The 21,863-nt window shown below is 48.8% G+C and overlaps 1 protein-coding gene across 1 annotated transcript; it reads left to right on the forward strand.

The window, feature by feature from the left end:
• The first annotated feature begins 3,153 nt into the window (after positions 1-3,153).
• On the forward strand, positions 3,154-17,979 carry ZNF710 (zinc finger protein 710). Its single transcript, XM_006867129.1, has 4 exons — positions 3,154-4,629; positions 9,171-9,362; positions 9,653-9,827; positions 17,810-17,979. Exons 1-4 carry the CDS (start codon positions 3,175-3,177, stop codon positions 17,977-17,979), a joined length of 1,992 nt encoding a protein of 663 aa, XP_006867191.1. The 5' UTR covers positions 3,154-3,174.
• Positions 17,980-21,863: the final 3,884 nt, after the last annotated feature.

Below are 21,863 nucleotides of genomic sequence, written 5' to 3' on the forward strand. Positions count from 1 at the left end.
ATTCCACAGCCCCCAAACCAACCCACCTGCTGCTAGAGGAAGGGGCCTTCTGGCTGGCTGTACCTGGGGTTTGAAAACAGGCTTGGTTTGTGCCTGGTGTCTGAAACAACCATTAGTACAGGTCACTTCACTCTTGGAAGGCCCAGTTTGAATGATAAATTACATGATGACTTTCCCTGTGGGCACCATACCACACTTGTTCTTCAGTTCCCACGGGCATGTAGTATCTGACTTTCTGCCACCCCATCTCCCTCTAGAGTAATATTAACTGTTTTTGTGCTCCTGGTATTGGAACTGAGGCAGAGAAAGGTTAGGGATGGGCAGAACGTGCCCAAGACTCTACACGGTTAGTAAATGCAGTTGGATTTGCACTCAGAATCCAATGCCATACCCCTGCACTGTTGATGTTCCTCTCTTTGTTGGCCCTATCTTAGGGGAAGTCTGGAAAATGCTGAGCACAGTGTTTGCTCAAACCCACAGCAGACGCGTGGGCTGGAGGCAATGACTTCTGCATGGGAAGGCTGGCTTGCTCAGAAAACCCATTTGTGGCTGTGGTGGGCCTTGTGGTTGGTAGCATAGCTCCTTCTCCAGTTTCCCTTGCTGTCCCCAAGTGCGGGCCTGATCCACACAGGAACTTAACAGATATTTGCTACATGAATGAATGAATGATTTCTTAGTCTCTAGTGATTGTCCTCAGTCATTGAAGCTTTTGGGAAATCTGGAATCCCAGAGTGGATTCCAGCTCTGGCTTTCAGCGGAAAAGTCTTCCTCCAACGCTTCAGGCAGACAAGTAACAGATTCTTCGTATTTGGTTACGGATTTATAAGTAATGAAACCCCTTCACCTGTGTTAAGACCCTTGGCTCTTGACATCTGCTCTGTGGGTCGGTGTTTACCCCACTTTGTAGATGGGGAGGCCGAGGCTCAGAAGTGACTTTGCTTAGTCACATGGCTAGGAACAGAGCTTGAGACTCTTTTAATGCAGATTCTGAGGCAGCTTTAGCCCTTCCAGCATGTTCCAGATGGACCTGAACCCCACGTCAAAGATTTCCTTTGAAAGCCCCACTTTAAGCTTAATAGTTTAATCTTTAGTGTGGGTTTCAAGGAGGCTAATTCCTGTCTGGGGTATTTTTAGCCGGCTTCAGGAAGGGGAAGCTGCCCTGGGCCGTGGGGGAGGAGAGCAGCATCAGGCAGAATGAGCAGGTTTCCTGAGGAAGCGTCATCAAGGCTGACCCTGACCCCGGGAGACACCGACACGGAGGCAGGAGAGCAGGCCAGGCAGGCAGAGTTACCCCAGGAATGCCTTTCCCCATCTGTGGAGCACTTTGTACCAGACATGGAGCCAGGGGCAGGTCCTTCCGGTCATGGCTGAGGCAGCTGTCGCTGCTCATGGAGGAAGTCCCTAGACCTAGGGAAGCTGGAGATGTGCGAGGCTGGGGCTGGAAGGCCCTGCAAACAGGTGGACTTGAAGGTTGCCTGGGAGGCTGCAGGCAGGAGGAGCCAGAGCTCCTGGAGTTGGGGAGCGGGTGCCCCAGGTGGAGGAACCCACGTGCACAAAGGCTGGGGGCACAGACTTCTTGGGAGTGGCGTGTGTGCTAATACAGCTGGGGCCCATAGAGAGGGAAAAGCACTGTGTCTGCAGGGTTTTAGAAGAAAGGAGCCCAGGGGCATAGTGGGCTGTTAACCACAAGGTCAACAGTTCGAATCCACCAACCACTCCGAAAAAGAGGTGGCCTTCTGCACCCTAAAAGTGTCCACCCTTGGAAACCCTACATAGAATGGCGGTTGGTCGGAACTGACTTGATGACCATGGGCTTTCGGTGGGTGCTAACCCGGTAGAAGTTCTAGCTTACTCAGAGCTGTACCGCAGATGAAAGAAAGACCTGACCATCTACTAAAAAATGAGCCACTGAAGACCCTACAGAGTACAACCCTGTTCTCACACATGGGGTTGCTGTGAGTTGGAGGCAACTAGACAGCAACTGATTTGGGTTTGTTTTCAGCAGAGTCTGTGGCGGTGAACCTGGGAGTCCGTTTTGCATTTCCTTTTGACAGTTGTCTCAAACACTCTTGTTATTAAGTGCCATCAAGTCAGTTCTGATTCATAGTGACTCAGAGGGTTTTTGAGAGGCGGCTAGTGAGCTTGAACCACCAACCTTGTGGTTCAAACTGACTTTGCAGTCTAGCGCTAAATTAACCCACAGAGCCACACTAGGACTCCCAAACACTGTTAACAGTCACAAAAGCCCTTCTTTCAAATCAAATCTTACTTGGAACACTAATGCGCAAATTAATAACAGCTGAATGTTTTACTTATGGTTGTAAATTCAGATATTTAAATAGGTAACATTTCACTGATCAAGAATCTGTTTTGGTAGACACAGATGTTTCACATCAGGGTTGATGCTTGGTAGCTGCTAAGATCAGCCTTAGTGCCGAATTTGTTATTTTTTTTTAATGTTGCCTTATTTTCACCCCCAGTATATATACTTTAAAAGTTTTAAAGTTCATACAGCCGAGCCTTAGCAAATGGTGACCGTTGTTTCAAGACCTGTGTAAAAGTAACTACTTAGCAAAGCCAGCAGTTATTCAATGTGTTGGGATGGGATATATTTTTGAGTAAGTGGGTTTAAATCTTTATGTTTTGTCATTTTGAATAGAATTTTCTAGGAATCCCTGAAGGACCGAGGAATGTAGCTTGAGAACCAGGGAAGGAAGTCCACTGGTTTCCAGATGTGGGGAACTGAGACTGGCAAAGGGCAGGGCTTACCAGGGTCCCCGAGGGAGAGAGGGGAGATGTTTTTCAGTGTCTTGGGTCTGTTCTGACTCACAACTTACCCTGTAAGGAGTTTCCGAGGCTGTACATCTTTGTGGGAGCCGAAAGTTTCATCTTTCTCTCACAGAGCGACTGGTGGGATTCAACCACAGACCTTGTGTTTTGAAGTTCAGTGCTTATCCTGTGAAGCCACTGTGCTCTCCAAAGGTCTCAATGCTCCTTGTTAAATTACAAGTGATACCCGTTCCCAAGGCAGGAGTAGGAAGGTGTCGAGCCCAAGCCCACCTAAAATGAGACCTAATCCTACATTTGTGCTACATGTGTGTCTGTCTGCATAGCATTCAATATTAACGTCCCTTTCTCCCCTACAGGGATGCCCTCCTAGCCAGCCGCCACGGGATGGAGGGTTTCATGGACTCAGGGACACAGACGGACGCCGTGGTGGTACTGTCTTTGGCTCAAGCTGCTGTGCTGGGCCTGGTCTCGGAAAATGAGCTCTTTGGAGCCACCATAAGCGCTGAGGCCTTCTACCCGGATCTGGGGCCCGAGCTCGCCGGGGCGCCAATCGGGGAGACTGGGCCTCCTGGCCCTGATGTCTACCAGCTGGCCTGCAATGGGAGGTCCCTGGAGGAGCCAGCAGAGGAAGAGGTGCTGGAAGTAGAGGCGGCCTTTGAGAAGCATACCAGGCGGAAGACGCGGCCCCCCGTGCGCCTGGTGCCCAAAGTCAAGTTCGAGAAGGAGGAGGAGGAACAGGAGGTATACGAGGTATCGGTGTCTGGAGAAGACAAGGAGACAGGCCCGGCAGAGGTCCCTGCCCAGGTGGCCAGTGGCGGCTGCGAGGCCCTGGTGCAGAGCAGTGCCGTCAAGATGATTGACCTCAGCGCCTTCAGTCGCAAGCCCCGGACACTCCGGCACCTGCCCCGAGCCCCACGGCCAGAGCTGGACGTGGCCTCGTACGACCCTCACTTCCCTGATCCAGCCCAGGATGGCTATCCCGAGCCCAGCATGGCACTGCCTGGGGCTGAGGCCATGCCCACTGAGTGCGGCTTCGAGCCCCCACACCTGGCTCCCCTGAGTGACCCCGAGGCCCCCACCATGGAGTCGCCAGAGCCCGTGAAGCCAGAGCAAGGCTTTGTGTGGCAGGAGACAGGTGAGTTCGAGACGGATAATGGGGGCTCAACGGTGGAGCGCCATAAGAAGGCCCAGCTGGACCGCCTGGACATCAACGTGCAGATCGACGACTCCTATCTGGTGGAGGCAGGCGACCGTCAGAAGCGCTGGCAGTGCCGCATGTGTGAGAAGTCCTACACGTCCAAGTACAACCTGGTGACACACATCCTGGGCCACAATGGCATTAAGCCACATTCTTGTCCACACTGCAGCAAGCTCTTCAAGCAGCCCAGCCATCTGCAGACGCACCTGCTGACGCACCAGGGCACGCGGCCCCACAAGTGCCAGGTGTGCCACAAGGCCTTCACGCAGACCAGCCACCTCAAGCGCCACATGCTGCTGCACTCAGAGGTGAAGCCCTACAGCTGCCACTTCTGCGGCCGCGGCTTCGCCTACCCCAGCGAGCTCAAGGCCCACGAGGTGAAGCATGAGAATGGCCGCTGCCACGTCTGTGTCGAGTGTGGCCTGGACTTCTCCACCCTGACCCAGCTCAAGCGCCACTTGGCCTCCCACCAGGGCCCCACCCTCTACCAGTGCCTCGAGTGTGACAAGTCCTTCCACTACCGAAGCCAGCTGCAGAATCACATGCTCAAGCACCAGAACGTGCGGCCCTTCGTGTGCACCGAGTGCGGCATGGAGTTCAGCCAGGTCCACCACCTCAAGCAGCACTCGCTCACCCACAAGGTCAGACCACCTGCCCTGGGCTGCCCCCGGCCTTGACCCTGTCCCTCCACTCCTGCGCGGTCCCAGCCCGTGCTGCCCGTCCCGTCCCGTCCCGTCCCCCCCCCCGCTGCTTATTATCTGGATGAGTATTAGAAACAAATTTATCATTGAAATTACTTTTTTAAGTAGTAAAACTTCACTTACTTTACCTTAAAAAGGCCAAAAATTCAAGTGTTTGAAGAGCCCCTGAAGGATAAAGGAGCACAGTGTGAGACTCAACTGATTCTCAAGTCGCCCGATTTCCCTGTTTTAGAGACGGGAGAACCGTGGCCCTGGAGATGGTCAGAGGTATACAGGGCTCCCTTGTTGTTGTTGTTGTTAAGTGCCATAGAGTCCCAACCCATAGCGACCCTGTATAGGGTTTCCGAGGAGCAGCTGGTAAGCCTGAACCACCGACCTTGCAGTTCAAACGACTTTGCAGTCTGACGCATTAGCCCACAGCGCCACACCAGGATGAGCTCCCTTAGTGCCTCATAATTACAAAATATATCGGAACCTGGTACTTTAACTGCACCCTTTAGAAAAAGGCTCTTTATACTTAAAAAATAAAAAAACTTAGGACCCTGTATAGGGTATTCAAGGATGTAAATCTGTATGGGAACAGAAAGCCTTATTTTTCTCCTACAGAGAAAATTGCTAATCTTATGGTCAGCTGCCCAGTGCTTCTCTAACACTACCACCAGGACATGTAAGGGACTTTTAAAAGTTGGTAAAAAAATTTCATCATCTTTCTATTCCATTTTCCCCCAAACTTTTTGAAGCCCCGTAGTATTTCATTTTTGAAAAGGGATGTTGTTAAATGCCATCAGGTCAGATCGGACTCATAGCGACCCTGTATAGGGTTTTCCAGGAGAGCTGACTCTGGTGGGTTTGAACTAACAACCTTGTGGTTAGCAGTCCACTGCTTATCCTATAGCACCACACCAAGACTCCTTCAAAGGGAGGTGATGTCAGGAAAAGCATTTGTTATGGAAAGGCACAAGTGGTTCTAGAATATGGCTAACCTAGAAGTTTGTTAAGATGAACGAATGAGTCTAATTCACTATGTTCCTTTGACCCCTTGACCCTTTCTCTCTGCATGCCTCTCCCTCCCGTCAGTCCACAAGCCATCCTGCCTTCCGGACAGCACCACCCCTCCGACCAGGCACGTGGACCGAAATCTTCCTCTGGCACTTGGCTGCCCCATGGTTTCCACCCCATATCCAACCAAGTTAATTCTTGAAAGCGGGACATATATACAAGGGGGCTTTTAAAAATTTGTGGGAAAATTCCATGATCTTTTCAATCCATTTTTCTACAGAGTTTTTCAGTTCCCTCATGTAGTCCTCACTCAGCAGTGCTCAGTGGTGGCTTAGGGTTGCTCCAGGTCAAACTTCAGCAGGATCTTGAATGGGGAAGTAACAGCCTGCCAGACCAACAATCCAAGTGTCCCACCCCTGGGAACGATTTCTGCTAGAACTGGGATGACTTGCAAGTTTTATTGCAGGTGCCTATAGGCTTGTAGAATCTTCCTACTGTGTAACGTTCAGAAGGGTTCTGAAGCTGAGTCTGGACTCCACAGTAAAACGTCATGATCGATTATTGATGTCTGCAGGGGGTCCGAATACAGAGTGCTAGTTTATATGCTACATGCTGGCCATCTTTCTCCTCTAATAGTATTAAAAGATAAGTAAAACTACAAAGAAAAGTGGAAAGCAAAAATTAGAGGCTAAGAAAAATGAAAACATTCCCTGTCATCAGCCTAAATTTGTAAGATGCGTATACCACGTGTTGTTGTTGTTGTTAGGTGTCATTGAGTCAGTGCTGACTCATAACAACCTTATGCACAGCAAGAACAAAACACTGCCCTATCCTGGGCCAACCTCACTATTATTGCCACACTTGAGCCCACTGATGCTGCCAATCCATCTCGGTAGGGGTCTTCCTCTTTTTCTCTGACCCTCCACCTTACCAAACATGATATCCTTCTCCAGCAACTGGTCCCTCCTGACAATATGTCTGAAGTATGAGAAACAAAGTTTGGCCATCCTGGCCTCCAAGGAGTACTCTGGCTGTACTTCTTCTATCACAGATCTGTTGGTTCTATGGGCAGCCCACGGCACTTTCAGTATTCTCCTCCAACACCACAACTCAAAGGCATCAATTCTTCTATGGTCTTCCTTATTCACTGCCCAGCTTTCATATGCATATGAGGTTATTGAAAATACCATGGCTTGGGTCAGGCGCACCTTAGTCCTCAAGCTGACATCTTTGTCCTCCAACACATTAAAAAGGTCTTGTGCAGCAGATTTGCCTAATGCAATACGGCATTTGATTTCTTGACTGCTGCATCCGTGAATGTTGATAGTTGATCCAAGAAAAATGAAGTCCTTGACAACTTCAATCTTTTCTTCATTGATAAGAATGTTGCTTATTGGTCCAGTGGTGAGGATTTTTGTTTTCTTCACATTGAGATGCAATGCATACTAAAGGCTGTGCTCCTTGATCTTCATCAGTAAATACTTTAAGTCCTCTTCATTTTCAGCAAGCAAGGTTGTATCATCTGCATATCACAGGTTGTTAATGAGTCTTCCTCCAATCCTGATGCCACAGTTTTTTTCTTCATATAACCAACCCACGTACTCAGGGTAAACTCCCAAAAGGCAGAGCCCCCTGGTGGTCACACAGATGTATGGTGTGTCGAGTGGAGTGTCTACCCGATGCGAGAAAGAGACAGACAAGGGAACTATTAAATACAAAACTTGGTATCAAGCAAGCATTTAGAACAGCAGCTGTGACCATAAACACATGTGTTTGCCTCTCTGGCTTGCTGCTGAATTACTCAGCAAAGAAAGAACCGCTTTCTTAGCTTTTATCCATCTGCAATCATTTGGACCTACTGAGCACACGGTACTGTTTCCTGCTGAGGGAAAAGGAAGTTTCATCTCGGATCCAAGAAAAAGCATATTGACAGTCCAAACCAGAGGACTTTCACCTGGAGGCTGTGTCTCTGGGCTTTGCAAATGACATCAATAAGTCTCACCTGGGGGAAAATTATTAATTAGGAAAACCCCCAGTCCCTACTGAATCTGACTCTCCAGGGAGGGTCAATAAATCCCACAGGTGGCTCTTATCGTAGTGGAAAACTTAGGATGCTCTCTAAGGGAGGGGCTGAAAATTCTACGTAGACCTAAATGCTTGTCATTTTACCTGGGGTGGAGAGGAGGGCCCATAGTGTTAAATTATGTTCTCCTTGGGATATGTAAACCAAAAAGACCACCAAGAATCAGTACAGAGAACCGTCCACAGGCACTAGGCCAGGGCTGGGTCTTCGTGACCACAGACCCCTGGTGCCCGGTGTGGTGCTGCATTGGAACGAACAAACAAACAATGTCTGAGCATTGATTGGTGTAGCCCTCAATATACACACCTGGCCTAATGGGCAGGAGGGAAGCCATGTGTGGGGAGGACCAATAAGACATAGCCTATTTTTGCCTGCTGTGGAGCTGTGGGTTCAAACTCCCCAGCTGCTCTTCAGAAACCTTACAGAGGGTCATCATGAGTCAGAACTGACTCGATGACACTTAATAATTTTTGCCTAGTGGAGTCCTGGTGTGGCGCTGTAGGAAAAAAGCACTGGGCTGCTAACCACAAGGTTGGCAGTTCAAACCTACCAGCTGCTCCTCAGAAACCCTATCCAGGGTCACTATGTGTCAGAACTGACTCGAAGGCACTTAACTACATTTGTGCCTAGTACTGGAAGGTTCCCCTGGAACAAGTAGCCCGGCTGCCCAAATGTTCTCTTAGTGTTTTTTTGTGTGATTTTTAAATGAATTTGCCTGGTTTTTGCTTTGTTTTGTTTTGTTATTTTTTAGAGCAGGAGTTCATAGTTAAAGCAAATGGTTAAGCACTCAACCACTAACCTAAAGGTTGGCAGTTCGAACCCACCCACAGGGCTCTTGGGAACCGTGCCTGGCAGCCTGCTTAGAAAAGGTTACACCTTGGGAACTCCGTGGAGCCGTTCTGCTCTGCACCCTTGGGGTCACTGTGAGTCAGAGTGGACACCAACTGGTGTTTTTTAGAACAGTTTTAGGTGTATAGAAAAACTTCAGGAAGTTTCCATATAGCCCCTTTCTTCCCTTGCACATTTGTTATTGTTAATGTGCTGGTGGGTCAGTTCCGACTCATAGTGACCCTGTATAGAGTTTCCAAAGAGCAGCAGGTGGGTTTGAACTGCTGACCTTGTTGTTTGCAGTCCGGTGTTGATCTAACAGTGCCACACCAGGAGTCCTTCCTGCACATGATGGGCCTCTATTATTAGCATCCTGCCATTGATAAACCAATATGGATACTTTATTGTTAACTGAAGTCCATCATTTACACTCAGTTGTACAGGCCTGCCGATTTTTGTTCATCATGACAGTATCCTGCCCTGTGCTTTCAATCACTAATACTGGTTCAGTCTCTAGTGACTCAGGAAGGGTCACTTCTGAGGCTGAGCCCACTGTCCTCCACCTCTGCAGGGTGTGAAGGAGTTCAAGTGTGAGGTGTGTGGCCGGGAGTTCACCCTGCAAGCGAACATGAAGCGGCACATGCTGATCCATACCAGTGTCCGGCCCTACCAATGCCACATCTGCTTCAAGACCTTCGTGCAAAAGCAGACCCTCAAGACTCACATGATTGTACACTCGCCTGTCAAGCCATTCAAATGCAAGGTACCAGGTGGCCAGGCCCCAGGACTGGTTGGGGTTCAAATCCTAGGCCGCTGCTGAAGTGCTTCTTGAAAGCGGGGGAGGGGTCAGTGAAAATGCCAAGTCCCAGATTCAGTGCAGTCAGAGATCCAGCCCGGGTTTTCTGATAACCTCAAGTTCAAGGAGGGCAGGGAAAAGCAACAGAAGGGACCAAGCTTAGTATACTGCCCGGTGAATGGGATTCTCACCTGCAGGTGAGAGTGGGCTTAGGGTTCAGGGAGGGCAGACTCATGACACCTGGTCGGTTGTTCTAGGTGTGTGGGAAGTCCTTCAACCGGATGTACAACCTGCTGGGCCACATGCACCTGCACGCGGGCAGCAAGCCCTTCAAATGCCCCTACTGCTCTAGCAAGTTTAATCTCAAGGGCAACCTGAGCCGGCACATGAAGGTCAAGCATGGCGTTATGGACATCTGCCTGGACAGCCAAGGTGGGTGGGCCACACGTGGCGGACGTGGCAGGAGCTGTCCAGCTGGGGACATGGGGAGGCTTGCAAAGGCTGAGGCACAGGTCTGGAGAGGGGGAAGCCTGGAAGGTGGTCATGCTGACAGTAATGGAATGTTTCTGTATTCTACAGAAGACTTCAGTGGGCTGACATAAACAATAATAAAAATAATAATTAACGGTTATTGAGTGCTACCTGTGTGCCAGGCCTTTATTAACTCATGGGATCCTCGCAATGAGGTTGGGTCTATGATTATCCCCATTTTACAGCTGCAGAATTTAAAGGACTGAGGACACTTAGGTAACTCATGCAAGACGGTCACAACACACAGGAAGTAGTAGACAGCTTCATCTCATTACCGTGAGCTAGCACTTAAAACAGTGGGTGGGGAAATGGTAGCCAAAAAGGTAAGGCAGAGTCAGGTGAGATCACAACTCTAAGTACATTATGGATGTTCAGAGGTGAGCGCTGAGCTTCCCAGTAGCCAGGGCAAAGAGTGGAACATTATCACTCACACTGTTCATGGTGCCTATTGAAGAGTAACCCACAGGCTCAGATGAGAGTCTTAAAAGCCTAAGAGAGATTTCCAGAGAGGACTCTATATATATACTTCAGAGTTGGTGGGTGAAGTCACGGGCTGTCCAGCATCTGCTTACCCAATAAACAAGGTAAGCACAGGCTTGCTTACTTGTGCTTGCTTACTAATCTGTATTGAACAATTTCACTTCTCACCACATCAGGTTATACTTCTGCGTCTGCCGGGCATGTCTGTCTGTCTGTCTCCCAACCCCACAGCACCTTCCTACAGAATCAAAGCTTCTTTTCAAAGTTACAATTTCTGTAACCAGTAAGCAAGGTAATAACAGACTAATTTATGCTTGCTTACTAATTTGTAGCGAACTATCAAAGATGTGGTGGAAAACCTGTGAACCCGTTAGCTACAGATTAGTTGTTGTTAAGTACTGTGGAGTCGGTTCCGACTCATAGTGATCCAGCACAGGGTTTCCGAGGCTGCAGATCTTTACGAGAGCAGAATGCCTCATCTTTCACGCGGAACAGCTGGTAGTTTACAGATTAGTAAGTACACACAAATAGGCTGTATTTATCTTACTGGGTAATCCATCTCTGGGGCTGTTTGCTATAGGTATTAGGGAGAGCCTCTCCCCCTTATCACCAATAGCAAAGCCACTACCAGGTCCCTGCAGACCTAACTGCTAGTCTCTCTGGCCTCCTGGGAGAGGGGTACTTTAGAGGCTTCCCCGGGGAATAGGGGGCGCTGACCGAACTTCAAGTCTCCTTTTGCAGACTAGAACCGTCTGACTTTCTGGTGCCCTGCAGTGAGTAAGTTGCCTTGACGTCATATCCTGGACACCAGTCAGGTGTTGAAGGACGACTTTACAAACCCTGGTCTTGGTTTTAGTTGGGCTGACCAGTGAATAGCCTGAGTTGTCTATTACAGTTGATCTGGTTTGTGAGGATAAAACCCTCTTGGCTGAATAGAAATGCTCTGTGTAACTTCTTGCTACTCCAAATGTGGTGTGAGGCCCAGCCACATTGGCATCACCTGGGAACCTTGCAGGGTTACAGAATCTCAGCCACACCCCCCAGACCAACTGAATCAAACTCTGCATTCCTTGAAAAAGGATCCCTTGGTGATTTATATACACAGTAAAGTTGGGGAGCATGGAACTCGAGTGGTGCTTCTCCATCCTCAGTATGTACCAGAATTACCTGGGGGACTTGTTTAAACAACCCCAGAGAATTTGTGTGTCCCTCAAGTTTCCCAGATGCTGCTGAGGTTGCTGGCTCAGCAACCTCACACTGTGACCCATTGATCCAGCTGCTAATAGACTGTCTCTCAAACCTGGCTGCCCGCTAGGATCACCTGAGTATCTGAGAAACACTGAGGTCTGAGTCGGATTCCTGAATGATTCTAATGTATTTGATCTGGGCTGGGATCAGGGATCTTTTTAAAAATTAATAAACAGTTGCCATCGAGTCAAATCCAACTCATGGTGACCCCCTGTGTGTCAGAGTAGAACTGTTCACCAGGTTTTTGTTTTTCTAGCTTTTTATTGTGAATTGAATGAAGGTTTACAGAGCAAATCATCAGATTTACATTCAACAAACCATACACTTGGCTTCACTCTATGGTCACAATTCCCTCCATGTACCAACATTTATCTTGACTCAACATTTGCATTCCTCCCTGTGTCTCCCGCTACCTTTAGCTTTCATTGGCTGACCTCCCTCTTTTTGTATATTGCCTGCCCTGCCACCCATGTTAACATGTGTCTTACCCTCTAGCCCATGAATAATTTTCCCTTCCCCCACCTCCCAACATCAGAGATTGTTTCTTTCATCAAGAAAACATTTTTTAACTTTTTACAACATTGATCTCATAAAAATATTTGTCCTTTTGTGACTAACTCAGCATAATGTCCTCTAGTTTCAACCATGTTGTGAGGTGTTTCATCATTATTCTTCAACATTTTGTAGTATTTCATTGTATATACCAAAGTTTGTTTAACCATTCTTCTGTTCATGACCAGTCAAACTGTCTCCATCTTTTTGATGTGTCTCTTGTAGACAGCATTTTGAAGGATCCTGTTTTCTTATCTGTTCTGCTCTCTCTGTCTCTTGGCTGGTATAGTTTAATCCATTCACATTTAGTGTAATTATCAATAGGTACGAAATGATGCCATTTTTTCTGTTTTTTTATGGTGCTGCTGGGGTTTTCATTCCACATAATTTTCTATGCTGAGTTAATTTTGTGTATGGATTTTCTTGTCATTTTCATTTCTGATGTGTTAATGTTTAAGTTACCCTGTAACATTTTTTCCTTGTTTAAAACAGTATTGTATCTTGAAATCTGTGACTCCCTTGCCATTTGGAAGTTCTGTATCTACACTATTCCCTCTTTTTGTTTTGTAGTTGATTTCATTGTACATATTTCTGGTTCCCTGTTTTCTGTCCTGTAAGTTTGTTTTACTTTAAATACTTTTATATCTACTAACCTCATGGTCAGCAGTTCGAAACTACCATTAGTTCTGCAGGAGAAAGATGAGGCTTTCTGCTCCCATAAGGATTTACAGCCTCAGAAACCCTGTACAGGGTCGCTGTGAGTCGGAACCGACTCCACTGCACACCACCACCACCACATCTGGATTGAGTTCTGGGTAGTGTTACCATGTATGGTAAACTCACATTATCTGCTGTTGTTGGTTTTCGGTCCAAAGAGAACACCCGTTAGCATTTTTTGTAAAGTTGGTCTGGTCATTACAAATTCCTTTAATTTCTGTTTATCAGAAAATGTCATAATTTCCCTGTTGTATTCAAGGAACAACTTTGCTGGGAAAATGATTCTTGGTTGGCCATCATTTTTTTGTTTGTTTCAGAGTTTTATATACATAATGCCATTACTTTCTTGCCTGTGTGATTTCTGCTGAGAAATCAAAGCTTAGTCTTACTGATTCTTGTTTGTAGGTAACCTTTCGTTTTTCCTGAACTGCACCCAGGCTTCATTTCCTTGTCTTTGATTTTGGAAAGGTTGATTATGATATGTCTTGGTGATTTTCTATTGGTATCTATCCTGTTTGGGGGTTCGTTCAGCTTCTTGTACACTTATCTTCTCATCTTTCATATTAGGGACATTTTCTTCCATTTACTCTTGGACAGTTTTCCCAGTGCTTTTCTCTTTCTGTTCAGGAATTCTGATCACCCGTAAGTTGTTCCTCTTCATGGTGTCCCACATAACTCTTAAGCTTTCTTCAGAGTTTTTCATTGTTTTTTTGATTGTTTTCTAGCTTACTATTGAGAGATTTCTCTACAAGCTCACTCACTCGGGCTTCCATGGCTGTGTCCTTTCCACGTATTGTCTATTTCTGAAAGCTTCGTATTAATCGTCTGCATTTTTAACCGCAGGTTTTGTATTGTTTCAAAACTGTTTTGTATTGTCTGTCTGTTCTTGTAGAATTCTAAAATCTTCAAAAGTTTTTATTGTGATCTCCTTACTTTCTTCGATCTTTCTCTATCTGCAGGTATGGAATTCACTCTTCTTTCGTTAGTTCCATTACCTTTTCTTTCTCAGACTCATTTCCTGGCTCTGCATCTTGGTCATTTGTTTGAAACATTCTCTCTTGTTTCTTTGTATGAGCTGAGGTTTGTCATATTTGTAAAAACAAACAGTGCAGTTGTTGGTCCTGGAGGGAAGAAATCTGTTGGTGGGTTCTGCAATTCCAGGAGCTCACGAGGTGGTTGTGGAAGGGATGTGGCCCTAGATGGAGGGCATGCCATTGGCTTTGGTGTTATCTGTGCTCTGGGCACTCAGTCCAGAAGTAGCTCCTTGGGGCCCTTGATGGAGCTGGTTTTAGTGTCTGTTATGACCACAGAGAAGCTGGGGGCAAGGTGACTAGTTCAATGCTGGTCTGATGGCTCTGCACATTTTGTAGGTCTGGAGCCGAGCCCATGTGAGTCCAGGCACCAAAGTAATGCAGCTCGTGTTGGCATCGCTTCCAACCATGTGGCTCTGAACTCCCGGAGGGCAGGTTCTGTGCTGAGGGTGGATGAGTGTGGGGGTTGGTCACACTCTGGTCATCAGGGGAGTGTTGGGGGAGAAAGAAAGCACGTATTTTCCATTAGCTGTGTGGATCTGTTTTGCACACATGGTGGAGCTGCGTCAGACAAGCCGTTCGCCAGTCTCCCTCTCTCACTGTCCCTGCTCAGCCTCTCCTCCCAGCAAGCACTCCCTCCACCCCGCTAACCTTTCTTTGGAAGTTCAGGGTACCAGAATTTTCATCTATGTCTGTTTTACTTGGTTTCTTCTATCTTTGTTGTAGAGGGTTCATGTAGAGCGTCTGCCTAGTCCATCATCTTGCCAGAGGACCTCTCCATAGGGTTTTCAATGACTGACTTTTTTGGAAGTAGATCATTAGACCTTTCTTCCATGGTGCCTCCAACATAGAGGTTAGGGGCCAAATGTTTAACCATTGACACCAACTACCCAGGGACTCGTGACGCCAACTACCCAGTGGTGGTTCAGATGCAGAGTTTTGAGAGCCATGACCCTAGTGGGTCCGCCATGTAGCTAACCTGCAGGAGCAATAGGAGCAGAACTGAAGCCATCGCAGGACTGTTCCTCTACACCTGCTTCCAGCTGGGGAGGGTGGAATGGGCCTTGAAAGGTGCAAGCTCTTTCCCTATGAGGGTGGTAACCTAACACCTTCTTCATTCACTATCTGCCGTCAGTTTGTGTTTGTTTTCAGAGAGGGGCCCAAGATAGCACTGTGTGGAACAAGTGGTTGTGTGAACTAGTGGTTTAACACCAGTCCTGGCAGGAACTTCTCCCTCAGGCGATTTGGGGCAGAGACGCCCAGTGGGTGGTCAGTGGAGAGTAGGCAGGCTGACCATGGACTGGCTCTGACTCAAGGCTACCTGCCTCTCACAGCCTGGGTCTCAGAAACCTTTCTCCTGGACAAGTGTCAAGCCTGCAGGCAGCTACATTCTAGACAGAGCCAACTAGTAATCTATGGGCTGCTCTTTGGGGAGGTGGAGCCCTATCTTTGTAAAGAATGTTGTTACAAACTATTCCTTGGGGTCAACTGGATGGGACAAACCGAGTTAATAAAAAAATTAACTGAGCGCGGGGAGAGGCTTATTTTCCTAATTACTTGTATACTGTCGGCTGTGGTACTAGATTTTGAGGAAGAAGCATGGCGTCTGTAAGATTTGAGACAGCTGGTAATGCTGTGTAAAGCCAGGAAGACTCACGAATATGTCAGCAGGGTTTGGGCACAAATTAACGCTCCATTCACACTGGCTTAAATAAGGAAGTAGGCTCAGGCCCTCAATGATGGCATCAGGCTAGACAGTTGTGGTTTTCCCCATGGTCACGAGATGGCTGCCAGTCACATTCCTTACATCCAGTGGGAGAGCCAACCCACTCTCCTTAGCGCTCTCAAACCAAATTTATTGGCCAGAATTGGGTCACATGGCTATTCCTGGCAAGAGATGGAACTCTTGAGACCACAGGTCCTCACTATTAGCTATGCCTAGAGAAATTTGTTTGTCACAATTGGGGATAGGGGTGCTATCTAGTGGGTAGAGGCTAGGGATGCTGCTAAATCTGCTACAATACACAGGACAGCCCTGAAAACAAGTGTTAGATGCTGCTGAGTCGATTCCAACAGCTGGTGGGTTTGAACTGCTGACCTTATGGTCAATGCATTATCCTGCAGCGCCATACCAGGACTCCTCAAAACAATTACCCAGTCCAAAATGTCAGTGGTACTGAGGTTTTGAAACCCTGTCTGAGACTTATCGGGGACAGTTCCTTGGGTGGGGTTTGCTTTCACATCTGGGGTCACTTCACATCTCCGTGGAGGCAGCAGAATGCACATGGAGTCTGGCTCCCGGGACCCAGGATCAGGCTGTGGGCTTCCTCCCTAACTCACTGGAAGGCAGCACCAGCCCTCCTCGTGGAGGAATGACTCTGGCTTTTATTAAAACAAAACAAAAAACCCACTGCCATCGAGTTGATTCTAACTCCTGGCGAGCCCACGTGTTAGAAGTAGAACTCCTCTGGGTTTTCTTGGCTGTTGTCTTTAAAAGAAGCAGGTCGCCAAGGTGTCACTGAATGGGCTCGAGCTGCCAACCTTTAGGCTATTGGTGGTTATGTGCTGCGGAGTCACTTCCGACTCATAGCAACCCTGTGTAGGGTTTCCCAGGCTGTAAATCTTTACAGGAGCAGACAGTCTCATCTTTTTCCTGCAGAACTGCTGGTAGTTTCAAAACTGCTGGCCTGGAGGTTCGCAGCCCGACTCATAACCACTAGTCAAGTAGAGCCTGTTTGAACCACCCAGCTGTAAGTGATACAGTGAGATTTCAATTTGGTAAAGAGGGCTCTTAAAGAGTTTCTGCCTTGGGTTTTTGTTTGTTCTCAGAAAGAAAGGTCCAAGGACAGCACTGGGCAGAACTGATTTCAAGCACCAAGCCTGGCAAGAAGTCAGAGGAGAAACGTCTTCCTCAAGTGATTCGGGGCAGAGAAGCACAGTGGTTCAAAGCAGCAGCTCTGGAACTCCCAGAGCCAGGTCCATGTGCAACTTGGGCAAGTTGATTAACCTCTCTGCGCCTCAGCCTTTTCATCTGCTAAATGGGGCTGCTGTGAGGATCCCTAAGATGATGTATGTGATGCCTGGCACGCAGTGGGTGCTAAAGAACAACAGTTGTGGAGAGAGGTAGTGTGGTGTAGGCTAGGGTGCCTGATACCACACGGAATGAATAACCAGGGCTCAGTGACTTCGGGGGATTCCCTCACTGGGTGGCACCAAGGTTAAGCACTCAACTATTAGCCAAAGTAGTTTGAACCCATCCAGAGGTTCTGTGGATGAAGCCCTAGTGATCTGCTTCAGAAAGATCCTAGCCTTAAAAACCCCATGGAGCAGTTCTACTCACACACTTGGGGTTGCCGTGAATCCAAATCCACTCAATGGTAACCAACAACAGTGACTTGGGGGCTCAGTGGTCTCAGTATTCTTACCTTTCATGCTGGTAATCTGAGTTCAATTCCCGACCACGGCCCCCACCCCCGTGTCACTGGGGGCTTATGTGCAGCTATGATGCTCAACTGTGCTTCCAAACTAATCTACTTTCAAACATCAGTCAAGGAAAACCCAGTGGATCACAGTGGTCCAATCTGCAACTGACTAACCGGGGTGGTGCAGGGTCAGATAGCACTTCATTCCCTATGCATGAGGTTGCCATGATCACGTGACATAGGTCCCAAGAGGACTTTAAGGCCAGGCCTGCTGGGCTCCACTGTGAGGACTTGGAGAAAGCTGGAAGGCTGTTGGCTAAGAATTCTCTGGAAGCCATGTTAGGAAGTCTTTTATTCAGAAAGCTCACCGGCTGCCCGAGTGAGGGTGACCGGCTCCCCAGAAGAGGTTTGACTGTGCCCCCTCTCTTCACAGACCCCATGATGGAGCTAACAGGCACTGACCCCTCAGAGATTGACAACCAGCAGGAGATGGAAGACTTCGAGGAGAACAGCTACGCCTACACAGGCGTGGAGAACGGGCCTGAGGCCAGTATCCTCACCCAGCAGGCCATGAAAGAGATGACCTACTACAATGTGCTATAGCAGCGCCCAGCCGCCCCTCTGTGGGGAGGAGGGTCCTGAGTGCAGAACACACCTCCTGTGGTTGAGAAACAAGCTACTACTGTGCCCTGCCCTCCCCTCCCCCACAACTGTTTGCACCACTAGGGACTTGGAGAGCCAATGGATACTGTACTCCTGGTCTCAGCTGTGAGCCAGGCCCCCCAGCGTTCCCATGCAGGAAGACTAGATAGCACAGGAGACGTGGGGGTGGGGGGTGGGAGGGAATGCTGAAGGGGCCACACTGGGATGGGTCACAGGGACACAGACTCTTTGGGGTCTGTTCTCTTAGGCCCAGCAACCATGATGGGTTTTGGGGGGGCCTGGACCCCCTGACACTGAAGGAAGAGATCACTTGAGCCGTGCCTTCTCTTCTTGGCCAATTCCTGTCTCTAGGGATAACTGATCCACCTGTGCTGGCCAGCACTCACCCACACACACCCCCTCCTCAGCCCTTGTGCTGTAAAAGGCCCAAACCTAAGAGTCCCCTTCCCCACCCTGCCGATGACAGCCAGGCAAGGCGCTCTGCCTTCTACCTCCGGGTACCGCTCTCTCCTCAAGCCAGGTGTGCATGCGGCCCAGCCCTTGGTCTGCAGGCAAGTGAGGTGGAGCCCAGCCGCCCCCAGAAGCCTGTGTCCTGCAATCCTGTTTGGAAGTACTCTTCCAAGCCATGTCCCTAAAGTAGATTTCAGCTACTGCCACCCAGGTCTCAGGGCTAAGCTGGGGTGCTATGCTGGGGCCACCAACATGAACAAAGTTGACAGAGTTCTGAAGTGAGGGGAGAGCAGGACAACAGGGGCTGTCCTCAGGGGAAGGCCAAGGACCACCTTTGGGTGGAGGGCGGGACGAGGCAAAAGTATTTTCTAACAAGTATCCATGTGAGGATGGGAACAGCCAAGAGTCAGCAGGCTCTGAGGGAAGAACATTTGAAAAGGGAACTGAAGACCATATTGGAAACTTGTTTTTTTTTTTTAAGCAAATGGGAGTCTTTCAAAGTTAATTTATTTTTTCTTTCCCATCTTTGTGTTGCCTACAACACAAGCTCTCTCTTGTGCTGTGTGTACTTTGTGCCTCCCACATCTAGGGGACCCTGGCCCACAAGGTGCAGCTGCTGACAGGAAGCCAGAATGAGAGAAGGCAGTGTGCTGGGTGGGCCCTCTGCGCTCCCTGCCCAACCTATCAGCAACTCACTCCCTCGTCCCCCTGTTCTCTATCCCCCTCTGTTCCAGCTCCTGTCAGAAGACTGTAAGTTTAGGGCAGGAAAATAGCACATTCAGGAACACTCAGCCACAAGGACTCCCACCCACACGACTCCCGACTCCCGAGGCTTCCCTGGAGTGCAGGGGGGGCCACACAAGGCCTTCCCCAAAGGCACAGAGGACGGGAAGCCACCAGGTTTAGTTCAGTGGAGAAACCAGGAGAGGAGACAGTTGAGGGAACCCCTAGCCTGTGAAGGAACAAGCCAGGCCTCAGGCAGCTGTGACTGGAACTGAAGAGATACACACGTGGCCTCAATCGGACAGCCAGGTGCCCCTCCCTTCTATGCTAGAGCTTACACTGAGTAGCAAGTATAAGGGCCGGGGGCTCATGGGAGCTTCTCCCCAGGTGTGACTCCCTAGACCCCAAGGCCACCCAGCCTCCCAGGTGCCCACATGATGATCCTCAGGTGGCAGTGACCCCTCTGGTCACTGTAGAAGACCTTTTTCTCCTGCTGAGCAGAAGGCATCATCCCCTGCAAACTACCTCTTCCCACAACGTCTTTATCCCCTGGTACCAAAAAGAACCCTGTACCTCCTCCTCCTCTTTCCTGCCAGCACAGTGGCCTTGGTCTTGGAAACTAAAGGGAGAAGGTCTGGCCTCCAGGGCGGGGGCTCTGCTTTCCTCCCCCCAGCCCCGCCATCAGCCCTAGCCCTCTCCGAGGTTCTATACTTGAATTCCCTCCTGCCCTGTGCCTTGGACCTAGGCAAAGCTAAGAGAAGGAAACAGCACAACTCACAATTTGAGGCGGGGGGCCGGGGGGTGGTCTTGGCAAAGCTCCTGTCCTCACCCCTCCCCACCTTTTTCCAAAGAGGCGTGCAGCCTCTCGGGTGACTTGGGAAACTCCTGGATGAATTCCACTCTAACTTATTCTGACGTGTGTACAAACCAACTGTTTAGAAATTCTACTTGTGCAGAGCCCTACTGTGTTTTTATGTTCCTGTTTAAAAGAAAAGTTTACTTAGCAATAATTATAAATAAACGAATATTCTTTAGTGAGGTGACTACTGGTACTTCTTTCTGCTGCCTTTAGGGACCTGGCCCGTCACCACGCCCACATGGCACGCCATCCCACTCCAGAGGTTCATGGGGACCCAGGCCCTGCTCTGCTCTGAAACAGACCCTACAAGGCTACAGCCTACAGTTCACAGCTCCAAGCCTGAGAGGGGAATGAGCTGAGGCCCTGGAATTCCTAGTCTCAGGGAAAAGCCACCTCCCCTCGCTACCCACCTGCACGCACTGGGACAGTAGCCAGCTCACAATGCCAGAGTGAGCTTCAGAGGCTGAGTTCTGGGGTGCTGCCAGCCCACAAGCTTTTCTTCCTCAAACTACCTAGAGTTTAATGGGCTCCTGGTGTGGTGCTGTAGAATAAGTACTGGACTGTTGTCTGCAAGGTCACCAGTTCAAACTCACCAGACGCTCCTCTGAAACTCTATTAAGAGTTTGCTATGGGTTGAAACAGACTTGATGGCACTTAACAAGCACAGGAAAAGGGTCCCCAACGTGTCTACAGCAGTGGCTCCAAGTCTTGGGTTTCATGAACCATGGAAGACCCACAAATTGTGGGAAATGGACTTGGGGTAAACACACACGTCTTCCCCGGAGCATTTTTTAACACCAAAAAGTAGCGCTGTAATGCCTACAGGAAAGGACCATTCATTCAACAGACTCTATATATTTGGCTTTAGAACAACTTTACAACTGGACATTCTAGTTTTGTCTCAGAATGATGAAAATGAAGAGCCCGGTTTGAGAACCACAGGCCTGGACTATAGGAAAACCTCATTTGCACTCCCATGAACACATACCCGTGCCCCAGGGTGCTGAGGCTGCATGCTGTCAGCCAGTTCCAACTCAGGTTTCCAAGGTTGCAAATCTTTACAGGACCAGAAAGCCTCATCTCTCTCCCATGTTGTGGTTTGTAGGTTCAAACTGCTAAACTTGCAGTTAGCAGCCCAACATATAACACACTTTGCTACCAGGGCTCCTAGAGAACTTGCTGTTATTAAGTGCCGTGGTGTCAGTTCTGACTCATAGCGACCCTGTATAAGATTTCCAACGAGCAGCTGGTAGATTTGAAGCACTGACCTTTGCAGTTCAAACCGACACTGCTTATCCTACAGTGCCATACCCGTTAAGTCGGCTGAGTTGGTTCTGACTCAGCGACCTTGTGTAGGGTTTCCAAGGATAACTGATGAGTTTAAACCACTGACCTTGTGGTTCAAACCTATCTTGTGGTCCAATGCTTTGTCTCACAGCACGCGCCACACTAGGAGTCCTAGGAACTTCCTGGTACCAAGAAAATGGTGGTGTTTAGAAGGTTAAACTTACAAAGATAGTAAGCACAACCTATGGAGAAATGATACAGTCCCAAATGGAGAAGATCAAGAATAGAACAGTGCTAAGACATTGCAGGGAAGAGTCCCAGAGGCACCCCAAACCATTCCTGTAGTGTGACCCAGTCCCCTCCCAACTATGGTGGCCACCTTGGCTGGGTGGGGGCCTAGGGTCAGGCTGCTGCGGCCTGAGGCACACTTGTAGCCAGCTTAAGAACGCCTTTGCCTCTGGGTCCCAGCTGTCTCCTTCCCCTCAGGGACACACACAGTAGACAG

The sequence above is a fragment of the Chrysochloris asiatica genome, unplaced genomic scaffold (assembly GCF_000296735.1).
Source record: "Chrysochloris asiatica unplaced genomic scaffold, ChrAsi1.0 scaffold00101, whole genome shotgun sequence".
Lineage (NCBI taxonomy): Eukaryota > Metazoa > Chordata > Mammalia > Afrosoricida > Chrysochloridae > Chrysochloris > Chrysochloris asiatica.

What these genes read in the sequence shown, in the direction of transcription:
- ZNF710 (XM_006867129.1), top strand. Translation starts at nt 3,175, where the DNA reads ATGGAGGGTTTCATGGACTCAGGGACACAGACGGACGCCGTGGTGGTA. An exon ending in AGCACTCGCTCACCCACAAG is followed by an intron (nt 4,630 to 9,170) that starts GTCAGACCACCT and finishes CCACCTCTGCAG; the next exon opens with GGTGTGAAGGAGTTCAAGTG. An exon ending in TCAAGCCATTCAAATGCAAG is followed by an intron (nt 9,363 to 9,652) that starts GTACCAGGTGGC and finishes CGGTTGTTCTAG; the next exon opens with GTGTGTGGGAAGTCCTTCAA.